This window comes from Martes martes (genome assembly GCF_963455335.1).
Source record: "Martes martes genome assembly, chromosome: 2".
NCBI lineage: Eukaryota > Metazoa > Chordata > Mammalia > Carnivora > Mustelidae > Martes > Martes martes.
The window spans coordinates 117,763,145-117,783,980 of NC_137889.1; the positions used below are offsets into that span (position 1 = coordinate 117,763,145).

At 38.4% G+C, this 20,836-nt stretch overlaps 1 protein-coding gene across 2 annotated transcripts in view; it reads right to left on the minus strand.

The window, feature by feature from the left end:
• Positions 1–20,566, minus strand: part of PDE5A (phosphodiesterase 5A) — a 150,480-nt gene extending 129,914 nt beyond the window's left edge. Inside the window, exon 1 of one of the 2 annotated variants that reach the window (XM_080796099.1) lies at positions 20,338–20,566. In XM_080796099.1, the coding sequence (XP_080652225.1) occupies positions 20,338–20,459 (122 nt within the window). In that variant the 5' untranslated portion in view covers positions 20,460–20,566. Of the gene's footprint in view, positions 1–18,869; positions 19,341–20,337 lie in introns of those variants that run through there. The other variant, XM_080796100.1, reaches the window with a different exon arrangement.
• Positions 20,567–20,836: the final 270 nt, after the last annotated feature.

Below are 20,836 nucleotides of genomic sequence, written 5' to 3' on the forward strand. Positions count from 1 at the left end.
GCATAAAGCAGCAAGTCTTTTTCTCTCAAAAGCGGTTTACATTAGCATAAAAGACACTAAATTTGACAAGTCTTAGGAAAATATAAATATAAAAAATAACTCGCTGTCGAAAACATACAACTTGTTCTGAAGCTAAACGTCTGAAAATTTAAAACAAATATTTATCTAAATTTGGCTAGCTAATAATATGCTTAATTTTAGATAGTTTTATCTATATTGCTATATAGAGATTAGATTTAGAAGGGGGAAAATATAAACAATTTGATCTGGTATGTAGAAAGATTATAGACTTCTGTAAATATTATTCTAATAATGCTTGTTCTACAATGGTAACAATTATCTCTTCTTCCAGATTATCTACTCCTGTATAAAGGAGAAAATTAGAAAGCAAGTAATACCTAATTTTAAAAATTTTGTTCAAGAAAATTTAAATCATTTGTCTTAAATATACCTCTCTGTTAAAGAAATCCACTTGAGCTAAAGGCTTCGTGGTAGGCGATTTTTTTTTTAAACAATCATCAGATCATATACATCAAAAGGACTGTTCAGTTCAAATGATTCCCCTTGAAAAAAATGTAATCTTATACCAGTTGACAGTGACATTACTTTAGACATTTTTGGGGCTCTTCTTTTGAAACTAACTTTCAAGAAAATTTATAAGGTAAATAAGGATATTAGTTTCCTCTAAAAGTTACATCTTGTTTTTCACTAAGCCCTCCTCTCAAAACTAACAAATAAAACCAAAACCAAAACCAAAACCAAAACAAACAAACAAACAAAAACCACAAAAAACACCACACAAAAAAACCCTAGAGTAACAGCTAACTTAATATCTCTTACGCAGATTTGACTTTTCCCAAGACTCAAATTCACATTCAAAAGACAAAAACTAGCTATCACTGATGATATTTAGAAGAATTTGCCCATAATAAAAGCAAAACAATCCCCACTCTACAATGACATATTGATTATTTTCACTAAAAGGCCAGGACAAAAAGTTGGACAATGCACTATTTTGAAGAGTGTTGGTATACGGACACTCTTCAATCGTTTTGGCTGTAGTAATCTGGAAAAAGGAAAATAACATATTAGTTTTACACAATAGAATGATAAAACTACATTTATAGCAAAATGTTTTGTGATTTCAACGTTAAAGGACTATTTTTAACGTTTACCTACAAATCTATACTATGACTAAGATGCACGTTTAAGAGACTCAAGTTTGTTTTCTTCTATCTTGTATATATGATGCATGCAGTCTTGCAACAATTTATTTTAAAATGCATTGTTCATTCAATATTATGCTTTATTTACATGCGTGTATATATTATATAGGATTCCTTTATTTGAGGGCCTTAGGTCCAGATCCACACAATCTTCTGATACTGAATGATGTAAAATAAAATTCCTTCTCTACCTTAAGAGACTTTTCCAGAAAAAAAAAAATTGTTACCACCTTGCTGGAGGTAAACAGGCAATTTCTAACAAATTTTCAAATGCATTTATCCTTTGTTCCAGAGATTTTATCCATGTGGCCAAAGAAGTTCCAGACTATTTATTGTAGCACCCGTTTGTTATAGCAAAGATAACAAGCTACCTGGACCAGCACTGGAAGGCTGTTTAAATACATAATGATACATTTATACAATGGAATAATACTAGGGCAGTCCTGAAAAATCATTGTATGCGCTGCTGTGAATAATCTCCACAATTTATTAAGTGAAAAAAGAAGAATACAGAGGGAAAAAGAAGAGGCTGACTTATTTCTTAATCTCTACTAAGTTTTCCATTTTTGAGATACTCTCTTGATTATTTTGTTTTGAACAACACTGTATTATTTGGTAAATATCTATTACTCTGAAATAGTACCAGTATAGAAAGGAATGGGTTAAAAAAATAACAGATATTATCAGAATGACCTCAGAATTTCAAGTGTTGGATACAGTTGTAAAAACCTTTCAAAGATCCCTTTAAGAAGAAACACTTACATAACTCCCCAAAATTGCAGTAGCAGTGCCAAAGACATTGATGTCAAAAAAGCATGTGAAGCTGTCAAGAATGTACAGGAAGTTTCTGACTAAAATTGTTTTGTAAAATATAGATAGGAAAAAAGCTCTGTGTCTAAATTAACATATTTTATGTGATTTAAACATATATACATGTAACTTAAATTGTTAAATCAATATAAAAGAGGCGTTTGAGTTATTTCAGCTACCATTATAAAATTAAGTCCAATTTATTTCTTATCTTCTTATTGGAAAATGGTGATCAACTTTTTTTCTAATTTTTTAAATTTTTTTAAAGATTTTATTTATTTATTTGACAGACAGAGATCACAAGTAGGCAGAGAGGCAGGCAGAGAGAGAGGGAGGAGGAAGCAGGCTCTCTGCTGAGCAGAGAGCCCGATGCGGGACTCGATCCCAGGACCCTGAGATCATGACCTGAGCCAAAGGCAGAGGCTTTAACCCACTGAGCCACCCAGGCGCCCCCAACTTTTTTTTAAATCAAAATATCTACATGACAGATTCATGCAGCTATCTAAACAGACAACTTAAAAAGGCAAAAACAAAATTCCTAATGCCCTACCCATCATCTTACTCCAATCTCACTCTCTGCCAGTTTTCCTCCTATTAATAAAGGGCACCATCACCTCCCTAGTTACTCAAATCAACATACAGGAATTACTCTAAATTTCTTTTGCCTTCAAATCTCATGTCCAAGTCAAGTCACGTCAATGTGACTCCCCAAACCTTATATCCCAATCTGTTCATTTCTATCTCTTGCATTAAGTCCTGGTCCAAGTCCACTGTGGCCACAAGCCCCCACTGGTCACTCTATGTTATACTAGCCCCCGTTCAACCCATTCTCCCCACAGCAGCCAGAGTAATCTTTGAACAAAATATATCTTAACATCGTCAGTTATCCTACTTGGCTTCTCAGTGAATAGAGAACAAAACCCAAAATCTTTTAATCCCCTACCACAGTTCCACTTGGCCAGGCTGGCCTCCCTGGTCCTCCTCAAGCACCCAAGCTCTAACTGTCCCCAGTGCAGAATGTTCTCCCCTCACCTACGTCTGGCTGATCATAGCTTCTACGTTCTCCACTCAGACAATTCTTCCCTGGTCATGCCCCCTAGAGTGGCCTCTGACACATCAGGTTCTCACCTCCCAGCGCCTAAATGCTTCTTACTGGATATTTTTCTTATTGATTAATCTGTTGTTTTATTGTCTGTCCCCTCCAACCAGATGGAAATTTCATCAGAGCTACTTGTCTGTTTTAGAAAATGCCTGTCTCATAGTCTGTCTACAATAAATAATTCTTGAGTAAAGTGAATGGCTCAAAAGTAAGGCTCCTAAATTAACTACACCAAAAGGGACAACAGTCTTTGAATATATGAATGCTGGTATATTTGTTACAAGAAACAACACCGTGGTTTAACTGTTAAGATTCTTTACTTCTTGGATGTAAGTCTCATAACTGACTATGGTTAATTTATTCTCATATAACCTGCAGGACCTACTATATGTCTTAAATGGAGCCAGTGCTTAAAAATTCTTTATATTTTTTATTACTGTATCTGCCTCACAAGTGTTTTTGTTTCTAGCTATTTTCTTGGTGAGGGAATTTAAGATCTTGTACATTCACTCATTCAATCAACAATTTTTATTAACCACTAGTCATGGGGAATGGGGTTTCTCATGACCACATTATTGATTATCTGAGTCCCTGTAGTTATATGCTTATGCAGGAAAACATACGTTATCATAATATCAAAACAATCACTTAGGAACCAACCCACAAATAAAATTAAATCATTTCTCACACCTCTCTCTCATCACACATCCCTTAAAGTTTTGTAGTGTATGACCCAGGTGGCCATATGAAGTGGGCCTTTCCTCTTAAGACTATTAATCCTCTTCCGATAATTTTTTAAGTCTCTATACAAATACAAATAATCTGCAAATCAAAATTAAAATTCTTGTATAAAATACAGAATTTCTAGAAGTAGATCAATGGTGGAGAACCATTACAACACATTATTTTTTTTACAATTACATTACATGACAATTACAATATTACACAATGCCACTAACAATCAAGGGCTATGCCCAATTAAAGACCAGCTAACAAATACAAAAATAATCAACAAGGAAAATGACATAAGTTACTTGAAAAGAGAATTTTATTTAAATAATTATATTCAAGACTAAGAAATATCCTTGAAAAATCTGAAGAAACCTTCAAAATATTAATTTGAAAAACTATTTCTTAAAAAAAAAGAATCTCTCACCCTGTTATAAAAGTCAAACATGGAGAAGTTAATTGATTATGTAATAGTTTTGTTAAAAATTGTTTATTCTAAAATTTAGCATGAAATATTCATTAAATATAAATTTTATTAAATCTAGGACAAGGTTAATTTACTTTCATAATCTGTGGGTCCGTTTTCAAGATAAAGTTGCAATCAATCCTTTCTACTGATTTTTCCCCCATTTTAATTGGATTCATGCTTAAATATCGTTTTTCTTACAGAATGAATTATTCTCCTAAGGTAAAGATCTGAGTGTGTCAGGCACTATGCTGCACACCAGAGAGTACTAAATTCCCCAGGCAAACCATTCAGTCACCACACCTCCAAAATTGAAGTTTATGTTGTGTTTGGGAGTTAATTTATATATATAAATTTTGCCAACATATGAAGTTAAGTGTAAATGGATACAAATGAACAAAGATGGAAAAGACGACTGTGAACATGTCAGATATAAGGGTAAAAAGTACCAGATGGGATTCAAGAAACCTAGATGCTCTTCTGACTGGGCAAATCACTCCTGTGGCTAGGATAGGTTTTCTATTTTCACTTCTCTTCCTTAATTTTGTGGGATTTTGAAAAGTACTTATATGAACGATACTGGGAGAAAAAGGGGGGCACCATTTTATTTAAACCTGGTAAGGCAGGCATTAACAACCCTGTTTTCTAAATTATGAAGCTAAAATAAATGGCTGAACCAAAGACCTCTATTTAATAGCAAAATCAGGAGTCAAATCCAGGTCTCCTTTTCCAAGTCTTACGGCCTGTAAGAATATAAATGTTCCCAGGACATCAATGCTTATCCCAAAGGAGGCACTCTGTAACTTCTGGCTGCATCCAGGAGAGTCAAACTCAAATTCAAGCATACAAGGCATAGAGAGAATAAGATCACTTAAAATAACACATTCTCTAACTTAATTTTTTGCACTCAGATCATAAAAAGATGGCACATTAAGCCATTGAGGTAAAAAAAAAAATGTCTCAAAGGACTCGGAAAATAAAGATTCTTAAGGACTGTGTCCTGAAAAAATCCCAGGTCTGTTTCTCTAAAATCAGGTCGTGTTTTATAAATCTAAAACAATGCACTAAAAAAAAAAATGTATAATGAATGTGTTCAAGAGAACAGTGATTCTTAAGGTTGCTAGATTTAGCAAAGAAAAATACAGAACACCCAGTTAAAATTGAATTTCAGATAAACAATGAATAATTTTTAGTCTAAGTGGTATCTGAAATTCAAATTTAAGTGGGTATCCTGTATTTCCTCTGACCACACCACTCATTCTATATTCCTTTCCCCAACTGAAATGTTGGCAGATAGACAACAAAGAAAAGGTAGGTTCTATACAGCATACTAATGAGTTCCAGGCTATCAAAGCACTAACACTAATTTTATTATGAAAAGAGCACAAAGGACTACCACACTGTGATCCTGTGTATAATAACTGAACTTTTGGAAAGCTTATAGATTAATGATTTGTGGTATAAAATTTCTCTTTAAACCAAGTTCTTTCATTTTACTCTCAAAACCACACCGTGTATTTAATAGAGAAAAAACAAATTATAATTGACTCATAAAGGAGAGGCTGACTAATTGCTAAGAATCTTTGGGATTACAAAGCATCAAGGGGCTAAATTTTGGGGAATCCGAAATTCTAATCTAATCTAAGGATTTCCTACAAATGAATTGTATGGCCAGAAGCAAATAATTTTCCTCCTCTGAGTTTCAACTTCATCTTCTATAAAAACAGGGAAAATACCACCTCTACTGACATCTTGATGAAGTGCAAGGTGCTGTCTTCAGCAGGGTATAAAATCAAGAATACCAAACAGGCCATCATAAGGTAATGCTAGTTCCAGTTATAAGACTACACAGAAGTGAGCCTGAACCATTTACAACTTTCTCTGGATTTCCAGTCTTTCAGCTGTAAACAAGGGCAGCTGTATTAACAGGCCATGAAGACACCCCCCACCCCCCAACAAAGGCTTCCTTTCTCTACAGGCCAGTGGGTGATCATTAAGTCAGTCAACTCAATAACTTTTTTTCCCCCTCCACTTCCTCTTTTTTAAATGGGAGAAGGACCTCCTTACTCCTTCACTCACCCTGCAGGGCTGACACAGGAATCAAATTAGAAAACACTTGTAAAAGCATTTCAAAATCTCCATATATTTAAGATTTTGCTATTTCCTGTACACTAAGCCCTCATTCCAATGGAGATACAAGGCAGGGGTAGGAAGCGGTGGCTCTTCCTTTCTTCATAAAGTTCTAAGAATCAGAGAAACAATGAGGGGGAAAAAGGTGCTCCTGGTGTACAAATCCAGAGGCTGAGTGGGCTAACAGGTCTGGAAGCAGGCTGGCTACGGGCAACCTGATGACTCAAAGCCCTTGGCCAAAGCAGATACTACAGAATGCCATTCCTTTTTTTTTTTTTTTTTTTTTTTTAAGATTTTATTTATTTATTTGACAGACAGATCACAAGTAGTCAGAGAGGCAGGCAGAGAGAGAGGAGGAAGCAGGCTCCCCGCTGAGCAGAGAGCCTGATGTGGGGCTCGATCCCAGGACCCTGGGATCCTGACCTGAGCCGAAAGCAGAGGCTTTAACCCATTGAGCCACCCAGGCACCCCCAGAATGCCATTCTTAATAGAATCCCATGAAGTTCCCCCTCTTCCAAAAAAATAAAGAGTCCTATCATGACTCCATACAAGTTGCAGCCTAACTATCGGAGTAAAAAGTAGGAAAGAGACACAGTTCTGCAAGGTATTCTGATCCGATGTACAAGCACTTAGGGGCTCTGCTTTCGTGGATAAGCATGTCCTTGCTAACTGCCCAGCAAAGCTGGCAGCAATTAAAAGCAGGGCGGCCCTCTTTAAGTCTTTCAGTTGATTTCACTTTACAAGGCTGTTAAGGAAAGCTAACAGGCCCTAGATACTTGAAATAAAGCCACGGTCAAGGGAAATGCTGTGAAAATCGGTGCCAAAAATTTACATTCAGTGACAAGATCCTGATGTTTAACATCCCAGCCAAATCACTCCTTCTCTCCATACCAAATTCCACTCACTTATATCCTTCCTTATTTTATGATACAAAGAATTTCTTACCTCATAAATGAGTGGTATTCACTTTAAATGGGTAAATTAAATTTTGTTTTGTGTGTGTTTGTTTTTAACTTTTACAGCATGTCTTAAAATAAAAAGAGAAACCCTGGAGGGTACCAGAATCAATGTTGGGAGTTATTCCTCTCAGTTAACACAATGTGAGTATCATCTGTGGTTTCAAACTTGTATATACCTTAGATGCTGCTCAGGCTCACAACGGGACCCTTTCCCACACTGAGCAAGTAAAGAGCCCAAAATATTGATACTAATTTGATGACAGGAAATAAAGCTAAACGGCAGTTATCAAAAACTTGCCATGACTTGTCACAAATGTGACCTGAATTTTACATTTCAAATCTTTTTAAATATTAGTAAGTCCAATCAGAAGTTTATTTTCTTAATATTCTACTTTAAGGAAGACTCTTGCAGTCCAAACTGCTCATGCAATGGCAATTTGATTTAAAAATCAGTGTCATGAAGAGTAATGTTTAACACATTTTGATTTCACTGAGGTTCTTTATTAACACTACCAGCACTGCACCCTTTAAAATGGTGTTACAAAGTAGGTGGAACGCCCTACAAAACCAAATGAGTTCATGCACTCAAAAGGCCAGGAAGCCAGGTTCTAGCAGCTGCTGCAGGAAAAGGCTGAGCTGGATATTTCTAGTTGGACATTTTGAATCTTTAGTAATACACAGAGGGATGACCAAGTTCGTTCATTCGTGAATGATAAAAAAGATAAAAAAAACTCAGGGTGGTGGGAAAGCTTAGAAGATGGATTGTCATTTTTTACAGTGGTTATAACAGAGTTTATTTCCTCAAAATTATAAATGTGGCAGAACCTTGTGTGTTTATATTTTTTTAAGTTGATGAAAAGTGTATCATTCTTAAAATGGTAACATCAACTAACTTAATGATTTAATTTAATGGTTCAAACCTAGCCATACCTTTTTATGGATATTAAAATAGACTTAAATTTGTTTCTTGAGTACACTTCATCTTCTTTCTAAAAATATTACAAGTTGATTAGTAAACCTCACTGAAAATATGAAAGGTAACTGTAAGGCGCATACGCTGTTAACAATCAAAGCTTTTCCTCCTTTTCCAATTTCTCATTTTTACTCAAGATTATTAAAAACCTATCACAGGAACGAAAACTACAATTTACAGTTTGCGTTCTAGAAATTTTCCACTAATCTAGACATGGAACAGCTTCCTCAAAATGCATTCTATCTAAAAATATTAAATAGGAAATGCACAACTTACTGACAGGACAGAGGGATGTAAACTCTTGCAGAGTATTTCAAATATGATTAGCAAAAGACACACACACACACACACGCGCGCGCGCGCGCGCGTACGCACACAGGTATCTGAGTCCATAAGGACTCTATGCAGCAATAACTTAACTTTCTACCAACATTGAAGTGCTCACTCATCTTACAAAATGAATCTTAAAAAAAACAGAAACGCCTTAAAATATGTATTTAATATTCCAGATGTCCTGAAAGGGGAAAATGATTAAAATACTTTGCCTAGGTTTTATATAACATTTCTTGGCATCTGGAAAACTAAGGAAAAAAGAAGAAAAATTTACAAAGCAAAGTAAAATTGTGATATTACACCGTAACTCTAAGTTAAAAACACAATTAAATGAAACCTAATTGTCGAGCAATAAGTTTAATATGCTTGGTACTTTTGCCTAAAATAATGTATCAAAGGATAAAAATTCTTTGAAAATATACTGTACTTAGGGTATTTGTGTTCTAATACTAAAAATATAATTGTGATGGCCTAGTACCTAAATATTCAGCCATTCTATTTTAAAATGTCATTTGAGAGTTCCCACTTTTTATACTCTAAAATTATATATGGAAACTAAACCCACTTGGGCAAAGTCTCCAGGCACATTATTTAGTAATGCGCATGCACATTAAATGGCCCTAGGAGAAACCTGAACCTTTTCCTGCATTAGAGTCCACATGACATTAAATCTATGAGCCTTTGCTTTGCTTCCCTTACCGCTGACACTAAACTCCAGTAGAGCCTGGTGGGTAAGGGCCCTACGTGGGGCAGACTTGGGCTTCAACCCCAGAGCTACTTCTTTCTAACAGTAAAACCTTAGGTACATTATTAACTCTTTCCATAAATGAATGGAGATAATGACAAACCTTCCTCAGGTTCTTAAGAAAACTAAAGTAGGGGTGTCTCGTTGGCTCAGTCAAGCAGCTGACTCTTAATTTCGGCTCAGGTCATGATCTCAGGGATCCACTGAGCCCTGTGCTGGGCTCCATGCTCAGCCAGGAATCTGTTAGAGGATTCTCTCTCACCCTCCCCCCCCCGCCCCCGGCTCACACATGCACACACACATACACTCTCTCTTTCTCTCTAATATATAAATCTTTGTAAAAAATTAAAGGAAACAATGCATATAAAGTGATAGCACAGAGTCTGGGACACACAAACTCTATGTCTAATACAATATTTAATATATGATAGTTATTATTTTTAAGTTAATCAAACATTATTAAATGGAGTGTATCTTCAAAACCAATTTTTTGTAAAAATAAAAATAATTTATTCAGTGGCCTTGTACAGAATAACTAGATGTTAGCCACTGCTTCTTAAGCTCCTAGTTTGAAAACACTAATGTCTCTACAGAAACACATATGAAAAACATAGTTGGTTTAATGATAGTATTTTCTCAAATTAGAACTGAAAAAACATTAAGACTCCCTAGACTAATAACTACACTTACATATGACATAATTTTCTGAATAATATATAAAAATAAAGAGCTAAACATTTTATTTTTTTTATAATTTTTAAAAATTTTTTATAAACATATAATATATTATTAGCCCCAGGGGTACAGGTCTGTGAATCAAGAGCTGAACATTTAGCTGAGAAAAATAAATGCAAGAACATAACTTGTTTTTCCATTATCACTTAAAAATTAATTTTTTGCAAAAATAAATTAGAGATTTAAAGATTATATTTTCAAAATATCAAAAATAAAATAAGACTGACAACAAATGTGAGAAAATATATACCTAACTACCTGTAACGAAAACCACAGCAATATTTCATAATAACCATAATTCTAAACTGGAGAATGGCTTTAATACTAGACAAAATAATACTTTAACACTCTGCTACAGATTTGGGAACTGAAGTTGGTCCATTTTAGTTCCTATCCTAAGGGGCTCATGAGGAAATTCTCTAACTAGGCTGAAGCCTGGGCTTCATTGAAAGGCTATGCAGCAAGTCCTTGAGCAGCAACATTTGGGAAGATTTGCAGGGTGTCTCAGATAAAACAGTAAAAAGTTGCGGGCCCTGAGTAATGCACAGAACACAATACATTCCCATGTTTTTAAGTTTACTTAAAACATCATCCTTTTTTCTTTCTTGCCAATGCTTTTTTTCTTAAGTTGTGTGAATTAATCACTTTAAAACCAGGATTAGGAAAAGTGTACTAATTTCCTGTCTAGAAAGGGATGGTTAAAAACTCATATGGAAATCTGCCAAAATTATCCATAGGAAAAGCACAAAAATTGCTTTTAGGTCCTAATTTTATAGTTTTAGTTATACTGCTTACATAATTTGACCTGGATCCAATACTTTCATATTTGGAAAGTAGTTAAAGAAGAAAACTACTTAATCTGAAAATCTGATAATCTGTTCTCCTTGTGAGAATCAAGAATGCTCAGAGAGGGGGTGCCCCAAGTGGCTCAGTCCAACAGTTGCCTTTGGCTGAGGCTGAGGTCAAGATCCTAGGGTCCTGGGATCAACCCAGTGTTGGGCTCCCTGCTCAGTGGGGAGTCAGATTCTCTTTCTCCCTCTCTCTCTGCAACTCCCCCTGCTTGTGTGCTCTCTCTCTCACTCTCTCAAATTACATTTAAAAAAAAAAAAAAGAATGGAAAGAGATTTTTAAATTCACTAATGAATTTCTCTTCCTTGATTCCCTACTCCCTCCCACTTGAAAGCCCAGGGTTATTGATTTGGGCCAAACTGGGCTGTGGACAACACAGGGAAGTCTGGACTCTCATTCAAATTCCCTTTCCAGTACCCCACACAATCATAAATGGTTCTATTCAAATCATTAATTAATTTTCACGTAAAAAATAAGGTCTCTTAAAATCTATGAAATCACTGTTCATTGGTACTAATTCCCACTTATCAGAATAAAAGAATGACTTAAAATATATGATTATATTTAAAGTGCTAATGATTCTCAAGGTAAAACAGTAAACTACTGAAATTCACTCTAAAAAAGAGAAGGAAATATGCATTATCTCCTTTAAATTTCTTAAGAAGCCTATGAAATAAATGCTATTTCCATTTTACAGAGAAGGCAGACAAAGCACCTAAGGTCATACCTTTTTAAAGAGATAGTTCTACAGTTGAAGCTAAGATTTTTCCCACCTAGGGCCCTTACCCACCATCAGTAGAAATCAATATTAAACAGTTCAGAACAATATTAAACAGTTCAAAATGCTATGTTTTTAGTATTAGAACATAAGCAATATGTATGTAGTAATATGCTCTTGGAGGCACTTGCAAATGTGGAGCATAATGATGGGGGTGCTCTGGCATTTAATGTCTGGGTCGCAGAGATGTTAAACATCCTGCAGTGCGTTGAACAGCCTCTCACAAAAACACAAAAAGGTCACCACTGAATGCTAATAGCATCCCCCCAACTTTTATTTTTGGGGGCCAGGGGAGGGGCAGAGGGAGAGAGAGAGAGAGAGAGAGTCTTTTTTTTTTTTTTTTAAAGATTTTATTTATTTATTTGACAGACAGAGATCACCAAGTGGGCAGAGAGGCAGGCAGAGAGAGAGGAGGAAGCAGGCTCCCCGCTGAGCAGAGAGCCCAAGACCCTGAGATCATGACCGGAGCCGAAGGCAGTGGCTTTAACCCACTGAGCCACCCAGGCGCCTGAGAGAGAGAATTTTAAGCAGGCTCCATACCCAGGATCAAGCCAGATGCGGGGCTCAATCTCACAACCCTGAGATCACAAACTGAGCCAAAATCAAGAGCTAGACACTTAACTAACTGGGTCACCCAGGCACCCCCAATAATATCCCTTTTGAAAAGCACTGGCTTAGATGAAAAAAAGATGACTATACTATAATAGGCTATTAAATGAACCTGGGAAGATTTGGAGCACGTCCAAGTGATACTCTTGAATAATCTCTACGCTGAGCTTATAGTGATTACTTCTCCTGGATCTGGCATGGAAAGGAAATGAATGCTCTGCCTGAAGTTATTCAGTATTTCCAAGTTCACTTTAGTTATGAAAACATCTGAGAAGTTAACTGGGACCAAATATAAATAAAATACAGAATTGCATCTTATGGTTTTACACTCAAATTTGACCAAGAGTTGAATGAAACATGTTCTGTAATTTTCCATGCATTCACAGTCACATGTGTGAAAAATATTCCTTAAAGGAAAACCTACTTATAGCTGAAAGGAAGCATAATAACTAACAGACACCAATGCTGTAAAAACATAATCCGATTCATTTTATAGCTGAGATAAGGGAAGATTGCACTGGATTGGCATTTTTCAATCTGAGGTATGTGAAGACCTGAGAGTCCCAAACAAGTATGTCTTGAATATCTGTAATTTTTCTATGAAAAGGTCTTAATTTTGCATTTTCACACTGATGATAATTAAAACAAAACAAAACAAAAAGGTGAAAGACGTATACTTGAAAAGACCGGGAAGACCACCTTAAAATCAAGCACTGTCCTGCAATTCTAACAGGTTTATACTTGTGTTTACAATCACACTACAGCTCCGTGGTTCTAGTATAAAAGAGAAAATAAAAAAGAGACAAATTTAATACATGCAAATATGCTTTCAAATCAAGTACAAACCATAAGCTGATATGCTGTGCTATGGGAATAAAAGCTCGGTGACTGAGCAGACCCAGCAGGAGAAGTGAATCATCAGGGCAACTGTAGCAAAGGTGAGCTGACCTCACCAGACCCTTTACTGGGCAGTCAGGGCCATCTTCACTCTGCAATGTTGATTTAATAAATGCTGTCAATTAGCATCTGGCTGGAGATGTACCACTTTTATTCACAGTTAACTTATAAATTTATTTTGGTATTATAATTGGGAAAATGCTGTACTTATGATTAAATTATACCTACTCTTAAGAGTTCCACATTTAACTAACATTAAATAAAAGGAAGTCCAACACTAGGTGTGGTAGATATCTGGAACTTCTGGGTGTGTCTGTATCACTTTCTTTTGGGAATTCCCTGTCCCCTAAAGGCATTTCATCTTACAGGTTACCTGCCACATCAAAGTACTTGGATAACCCTATTCTTCTGGACACAGTGATTGGTCCAGAGCAGGCACATGACCCAAGCAAGGCCAGTGTAATTTTGAAAGAACTGACATAAATAACAAGGTATTTCTCTAACATGAGAATTTTAAGACCCACAGAAAGTTGCCCTGAAAATAGCTTCCAGCATATAATGAAAGCATACAGAATAAAGCCAACACAACACAGGGCCCCCAAAATGAATGGATGTATGAATGGATGGATAGATGGAAAGAAGGAAGGAAGGAAGAATGGATGGATGGATGGACTGAAGAAAGGCCAGATAAAAAGATATAAAGACAAGCAGAATCTTGACAATATTTGATCAGCTGAATTTCACAATCAAAACAATCTCCAGGTACTTAATTATGTAAGTAAATTTTGTATGAATTGAAGTAGTTACGACCAAACACTTTCTAACTAATATACTAGAGATGAATAAGAATGACTTTTTTTAACAAAGGAACATTATTTAAGTAGAAACACTGGATTGCATGATCCCTCTAATTCAAAAACCCTCTGTGTGTGTGTGTGCTTTAATTATTTCATCAGCTTAAAAGATTAGGATCTCTTCTTACAACTTTGGCATATGTATTCAACAAAGAGTAGAAATAATGACTGCTATTTTTTATAGTTATCACTAGGGATATGATACTAGAGAGGGGATCTTTCTTCTCCCAAATTTATATTTAATAAAATTATTCAGAGAAGATAATTTGCAAAAGGTTGATTTTAAAATTGACAATCAAGGGAAAAGTCTTGAAGAATACAGAAGCTAAAGCAATGGCACAAAACACTTGAAAAAGCATTTTGAGTACAAATTACAAACCAGAGAAATAATAAATAGATATCCTTAACAGCTTTTTAGTTTTAAGAATACTTATCAAAATTAAAGATTTTATTTATCTGAGAGAAAGAGAGCATGCACGTGTGCTCCCGCACAAGCAGGGGGAGGGGCAGAGGGAGAAGCAGACTCCCCACAGAACAGGGAGCCAGAGACAGGGCTCAAACCCAGGACCTGGTGGTCATGTCCTGAGCCAAAGGCAGACGCTTAACTGACTGAGCCACCCAGGTATCCCTAGCAAAATGATTCTTAAGAACTTAACACTCAGTTTGCTTTACCTGCCTTAAACATTTGGTTAGCAATAAGTATAAATTCCTACCAGTTAAAGAAAATGAATAAAGCATTTATATCACAAAAAATACATACATATAATTCAAATTAAATGGGAATACCAAGTCAATAAATAAGATTACAGGGCTAAATATCAAATGAATGACTCATGTTGGAAATACTTTCTTCAATTTTTATTCCTCAGTATGTAGCTCACAGGGACTTTTTACTGAACACCTGATATAACAGATATCTCCAAGACCACATCAATCAGCTGTAAACATTGGTCAAACTGAATCTACATCTGTCCAGCTAAACTAATTTCAGAGGAAGTCCTGCAAAGTCAGTAGCTAGCCTGCATCCTAAATTCAGAAATTCAAGAAATTATCTTAAATTCATTTTTCAACCTTCCACGATCAATCAACTCAGTGATTTATTCATTTGCCCTGCAGTCCTTACCAAAGGCTTTCATCGTAGAAAGGGCCTGTGATCCTACAACCAGCTCAGAGAACAAAGAACAAATCTAACTCAACATAACTGTTACAGATTTAATAAATTATTAGGTTGAAAAATGTTTGGGGGATAAACTAATAAACACCAAACAGTTCTGTGTAGCCTTTTCAATTACAGAAGAAATCTTTCCTGAGCATTATTAAAATGCATTAGGAAGTTCAAGCAAAGTTCTAAGTTAATTTGTGTTTCAAATCTAAAGGAAGGGGAGTATCTTAGACATTCTTTGTAATCAGATAAGGACGAAGGTACAGACTTTACCTATAAAACCTAAAAACCAATTTCAGATATCTTAAATATCTAAATATTTAGGTGGAATTACTTCAAAGGAAAATTTTATTGCACAACATATTCAAAATGCTAAAAATTGTACACCTTGAGGTGTTGGAAACATGATCTTATGAAAATATTGGTGATTTCTACAGATCTGAAAAAAAAGCTACTGAATTGTACTATATGCCTACTTAAGTTTTTGTTAGCTAAGCAAATAGATTTATTTTGAGATATCCATCTATGACTAATTGTCATTGCATTAATTCTACCACATTGTTAGGACTCATGACCTTGCACTGCAGACTTTAAAGTGGATCTGATTTTGAAACCTTGAGAACACTATAGATAGAAGGGCAATGAAAAATATCATTTTAGGGGTTCCTATAACTTCTTCTAGGAGGAAAGAACTTGATACACATGAGTACTTTCAGGGCACTAAAAAGCAGCTTAAAGTCGGCCAAATGAACCCTGCTTATAAACCATATGAAAAGAAAAGGTCATTACTGCATCAGAATTACCATCATAAAAATATTATAAATAATATTAAAGTCAGACTGAGTCAATAACCACAGGGTTTTATTATCTTCAATGCTAGTGACAGCTTAATAAAATATGCTTAGCAAATCATTTGTCTGAAAATTAAAAATTATATTCCTATACAATTACAGAAACAGTATTTCTAAAAAGTGGATGGCAATATTTATTTTATATCCATCATCTGATTAGTATAAATATCTTGCAAATAAAAATGTTACAGTTTCTAGAGATAAGAAAAAATGATGAAAAAAAAAGAAAGAAAAAAGAAAGTAAGAAAGAGAAGAGAAAAGAAAAAAAAATCCCAAATACAGGACCCCAGAATGTCAACTAATTCAGCACAGTTCTGCAGTGTCAAATAAAAAGTCTATCATAGAAAGCTACATGGAAGTGTAAAACTTCTGTTTCTGGACTTTGATCCAAGCAGTAATAAAAACTTGTCCTCACTTAGTAACTCCTATTTCCATTATATGCCAAATATTCTCAAGCTCTTGCCTAGTACAAAACAAAGCAATAAAAAGTCAATCACGTTACCCCTACAATACTAAATGATCTAAAACATCACCCACAATGGCAGAAATGATTAGTTAACTAATGAAAGGTAACATTATTTTAATATGCTGTCAAAAACAACGACAGCTGTTAAAGTGGCATTAGCACCAAGAAGCCTTCATTTGCAAATGCATGAAGATTAGAGCCCTTAATTAACAAAGAATCTCAGGGGGGAAGAACTGCAAAGTTGTCTAGAATTGAGGGTGGGAGTTTCCATATGTTGTAGTTTACTAGTCTCAAATTAATTTTTATGCCAATAGATTGTTATGAATTGTTCAACTGACACTCAAATTCACATAAACAGGCTGTGATTACTAAAAAGCATCTATGCCCCAAGCTTGTAGCTTTTAACTAGGTGCTTAACTCTGTATTTGAAGACAGTTATAGGAAACAACGTAATATAGCAGCAGAACTTCTTTCAAGGTCAATGAAAATTCACGGGTATTTAAATGAGAATTTAGGAATGCCAGAAACCTTCATTCTGTTCAATGACAACTACTGAGTACAGATCATTCAGTCCAGGGATAGGATAAAAAAGCATGCATGAATGTCCAAAGACAACAATTAAATCGAATAAAGTAGAAATAGTTCCATTAACATACCTGTTTACAAGCACAGATGGCCAATCTAAGTGACTCCAAATTTTTTTTAAATTTTAAAACATGTTAAATGTTTCTACAGAACTATCTTGTTTCATGGGGTCCTGGATCACATACAGTACTCATTTTACACTTACAAAGTGTAACAAAGGGGAAAAAGCAAAGTAACAGCTTCCAGTTAAAAAAAAAAAAAAAAAAAAAAAAAAAAAAGACCCTACCTGTAAAGTTAGAATGTCTGCAATAAGTTTTTACCACAACCATATGAATCACACTGGGTTTAGAAGTTTGGAATTTTTATAACCAACTACTGTCTAATCTCTCAAACTTAAATCTCCAGTTAATGCCACCAAATATAAGCCCAAACAAGAACCACTGACTATATTGGTTATATTCGTTAAACTGACAACTTTCAGCACTTTATATCTCCTAGTGAGGGCCTGTACTACTCTTAAATATCTTACACTTTCGTTTTCAACTTATACTCAACATAAACTCTTACAAATATATAAAAATGTACACGTACACACATACATGTCATATTATCAACATCAACTATAATATAAAAACCATAGCCAAAAAAGTCTTTATATGGAGTTTCAGATGATCTAAATTTTACAGTGAACAGTGTAACTTTGAGAAATGAGGATTTTAATCGAATGCTACTTGGCAGAAAAAGTAAGGTGAAAAGAAAATTAAATTTAACCCTTTCCATTTAACTTCCAGTAAAATGTTACTTTCAAAGTACCAGCAGGCTTTGAGTGAAGTGTTCTTATGTATGACTACTTAAAAACGATCACCAAACTATCCCAAGTTTCCGTCTCTAAAGGGAGAGGGGGAAAAAAGAAGAGGACACTGATGCTGATTTATAAGACAAATCACTTTTTTCTTTCAACTACTAATAACCTGCCTACAGAACTCCTCCAAAGAACACCCTGACACACTGAAAAATATCAGCCCGGCTCTCCTGCCCCCTCCCCATTCAGTAAGGGCAGAAAAGTGGAAGTGGGCAAGGGTGAAAGGAAACTAGGGACAGATGGCCTCGGGTAGCAGGTGACCTTTGAAAACTGGGGGCCCACAACAATCAATATTTCCAGATCTAGATGGCCTTAGTGCCTCACCCCAAACTCGCAGGAAAGTGTCCTTTGAAAAGAAATCATTTTCTTATCAGGGTTTATCCTCTGGTTGCTCCAGATTTGGGATTTGGCAGGAAGACTACCAAAGCGGGGTAAGAGGACTTTGAAAGGAGGGCGGAGTAATTAAACGGAAGAGATAAGACTTGCCCTAAGCTGTCGCCTCAGTCCAAAACCCCAAAAAGTGATGAAATCGACACAAACTCGTTAGGAGAAACAGCCTTAAAAAGAGCCCCTTCACAGATCCCCAAGTAATTCACCGTAAAAGAATAAAGGAAGACAAAAATATCAGACAGTCCATTCTCAGTGAAGCATCCCCCCGCTGCTGTGCCCCGGGCTCCACCACCCAGCACCCAGCTCCGTGACCCCAAGGGAAAGTGGGAAGTGGGGGTGGGGGCGATGCTGAAGGGACTACCTTGTTTTGTCTCCAAAGGGCAACATAGCAAACATGGGAAGTTCGAAGTGCAGACCATGCGGCCTCCGCAGATTCTGGACTCCAGGAGGCGCCGGGGGGCGACGACGTGCCCAGGTGAGGTGCTGACTCGAAGCCTGCTCCCTTACGGACCCCGCCACCGCGCCGCCGCCGGCTGCCGCCCGCTCGCCCCGCGCTGCGCCGCCCCCTGGCGGGGAGCGCCCGGCACAGCGGAAACCGAGCGCCGGCGGGTGGGAGCCCAGCGCCCTGCCCTGGCCGGCCGCTCCACCATCACCGCCTTGAGTGCGCTTTCCGGGCGGCCAAGGCAGCCAGCGTCAGCTGCCCGACGGCCCTTGCCTGGACAAGGCGGCAGCGGCGGCGGGTTCGGAACCGTTCCCCAAAGAGGCACTTCCAGGAGTCGGCCTGAGTCCGCGTGAGGAATCTTGCCCGCGCCAGCGGCTTCTCACCAACTCCTCAGGCTTCGGGAGATCCGCCCGCCTCGCACTCTCTGCTCCAGCTCCTCCTTCCTCGGCTTCAGCCTCAATTCCTCCCCAACTCCATAGCGAGCGTTTCCCACGCGCGCCCCAACTGCCCCCCGGGCAGCCACTTCCCAAAGGACAGGCGCCCTCCTCCCCGCCCTCCGCAGCGGCCGCCCCGGCGCTTGGCTCCGGACCAGGAAGAGCCGACCTCTGGGGTCGGCTGGGGCCGCGCGGGACCCGTCCGTCCCCCGCTGTCCGCTCCCGCCGCGCCTCCCCAGCGACCTTTGTGTGCGCGCGGCGAACCCCTCTGCGGAGCCCTTTCAGCAGCGCCGCCTTGGGAGCAAGAAAGAGTGGAAGGAAGGGCCCCGGCCAAGCAAGGGACTGGAGGGGGGCAAAAGGCGATAGCACTTACTCTGGGAAGATTCCGGCATGTTGCTGCCTTTGGGCTCCTCGCGGTCTCGCCCCTACCCCGGCTTCCCCGCCCCGCCAAGGGCCGGAGCGAGGGGGGACAGGGGAGGAGCGGAGCCGCTGGGACCGAGTTGGAAATGGTGCTTCCGGAGCTGCAGGGAAGGGGCTCAAAAACTGTTTTGGTTTCGCTAAGGATATTTAGGGGGACCAGGAGGGCTAGAGAAGGGCTGCGGGAAGGCCCGTGAGCGCGGACGTATGTAAATAATCATGCTCTCAGGGAATACCAGGGCAGCCGGGGTATGTGTATGGGGCTGGGGGTGGGGGGACGTCCGCATGTACATTTCTGTATTTGAACTTTGTGAGCAAGTTAGATCGAATCCCACGCTTGGGCTTTTCGACTGTACTGGCCATGAAGTCGAGGTCTTTACACCCTAACAGCACCAAAGACCTACTTCAAAAGCAAAGGGCCTGGGAACAGAGGTTGCTTAATGGTAAAGGAAGAGGAATATTCAGTAAGGGAGAGAGATGCGCCCCCAGGTCACTCTCAGCGCCCCGGATGGGTCTTCCAGGGGTCCTCTTCTTACCTGGTGGCTTTCCTAACAAAGTAAGAGAAGGTAAAGTCCCAGTGATCATCCAGCCACGCTTCCACGCAATCCTGGTCCCGCTGCTGCTGCGACCCCCGGGAGCCGGGGCTGGCCCGCTCCATGATCCGCGCCCAGCGTCTCTGTAGCTGGTTTGTGCTGTTTTCCACCCCAGCTGGGGTCCCTCCCTCGGAGCAGCAGGACTCTGCCCCGAGACCCTCCCCCTCCTCCTTGCTCCAGTCCGGCTGGCTTTCAGCGAAGCAGCTCCCGCACTTCGCCAGCCTGTCGCCGCTCCCCGCCTCTCCTGGTCCTCACCGCTCCCAGGTGTGGCGGGTGGGGCAGGCGCAGCAGCCGCGCGTCCTCCCTCGGGTCCCGCGGAGACTGGTCTCGCAGTCTGTCGGGTCCCCAGATTCTAAGGCGGCGGCGGAGGCAACTGGCTAGCTCTCCGGAAGCTAAGTGGCCACGGCTGGAAGGAGGCCACGCCGCCGCTGGGGTGCGCTGT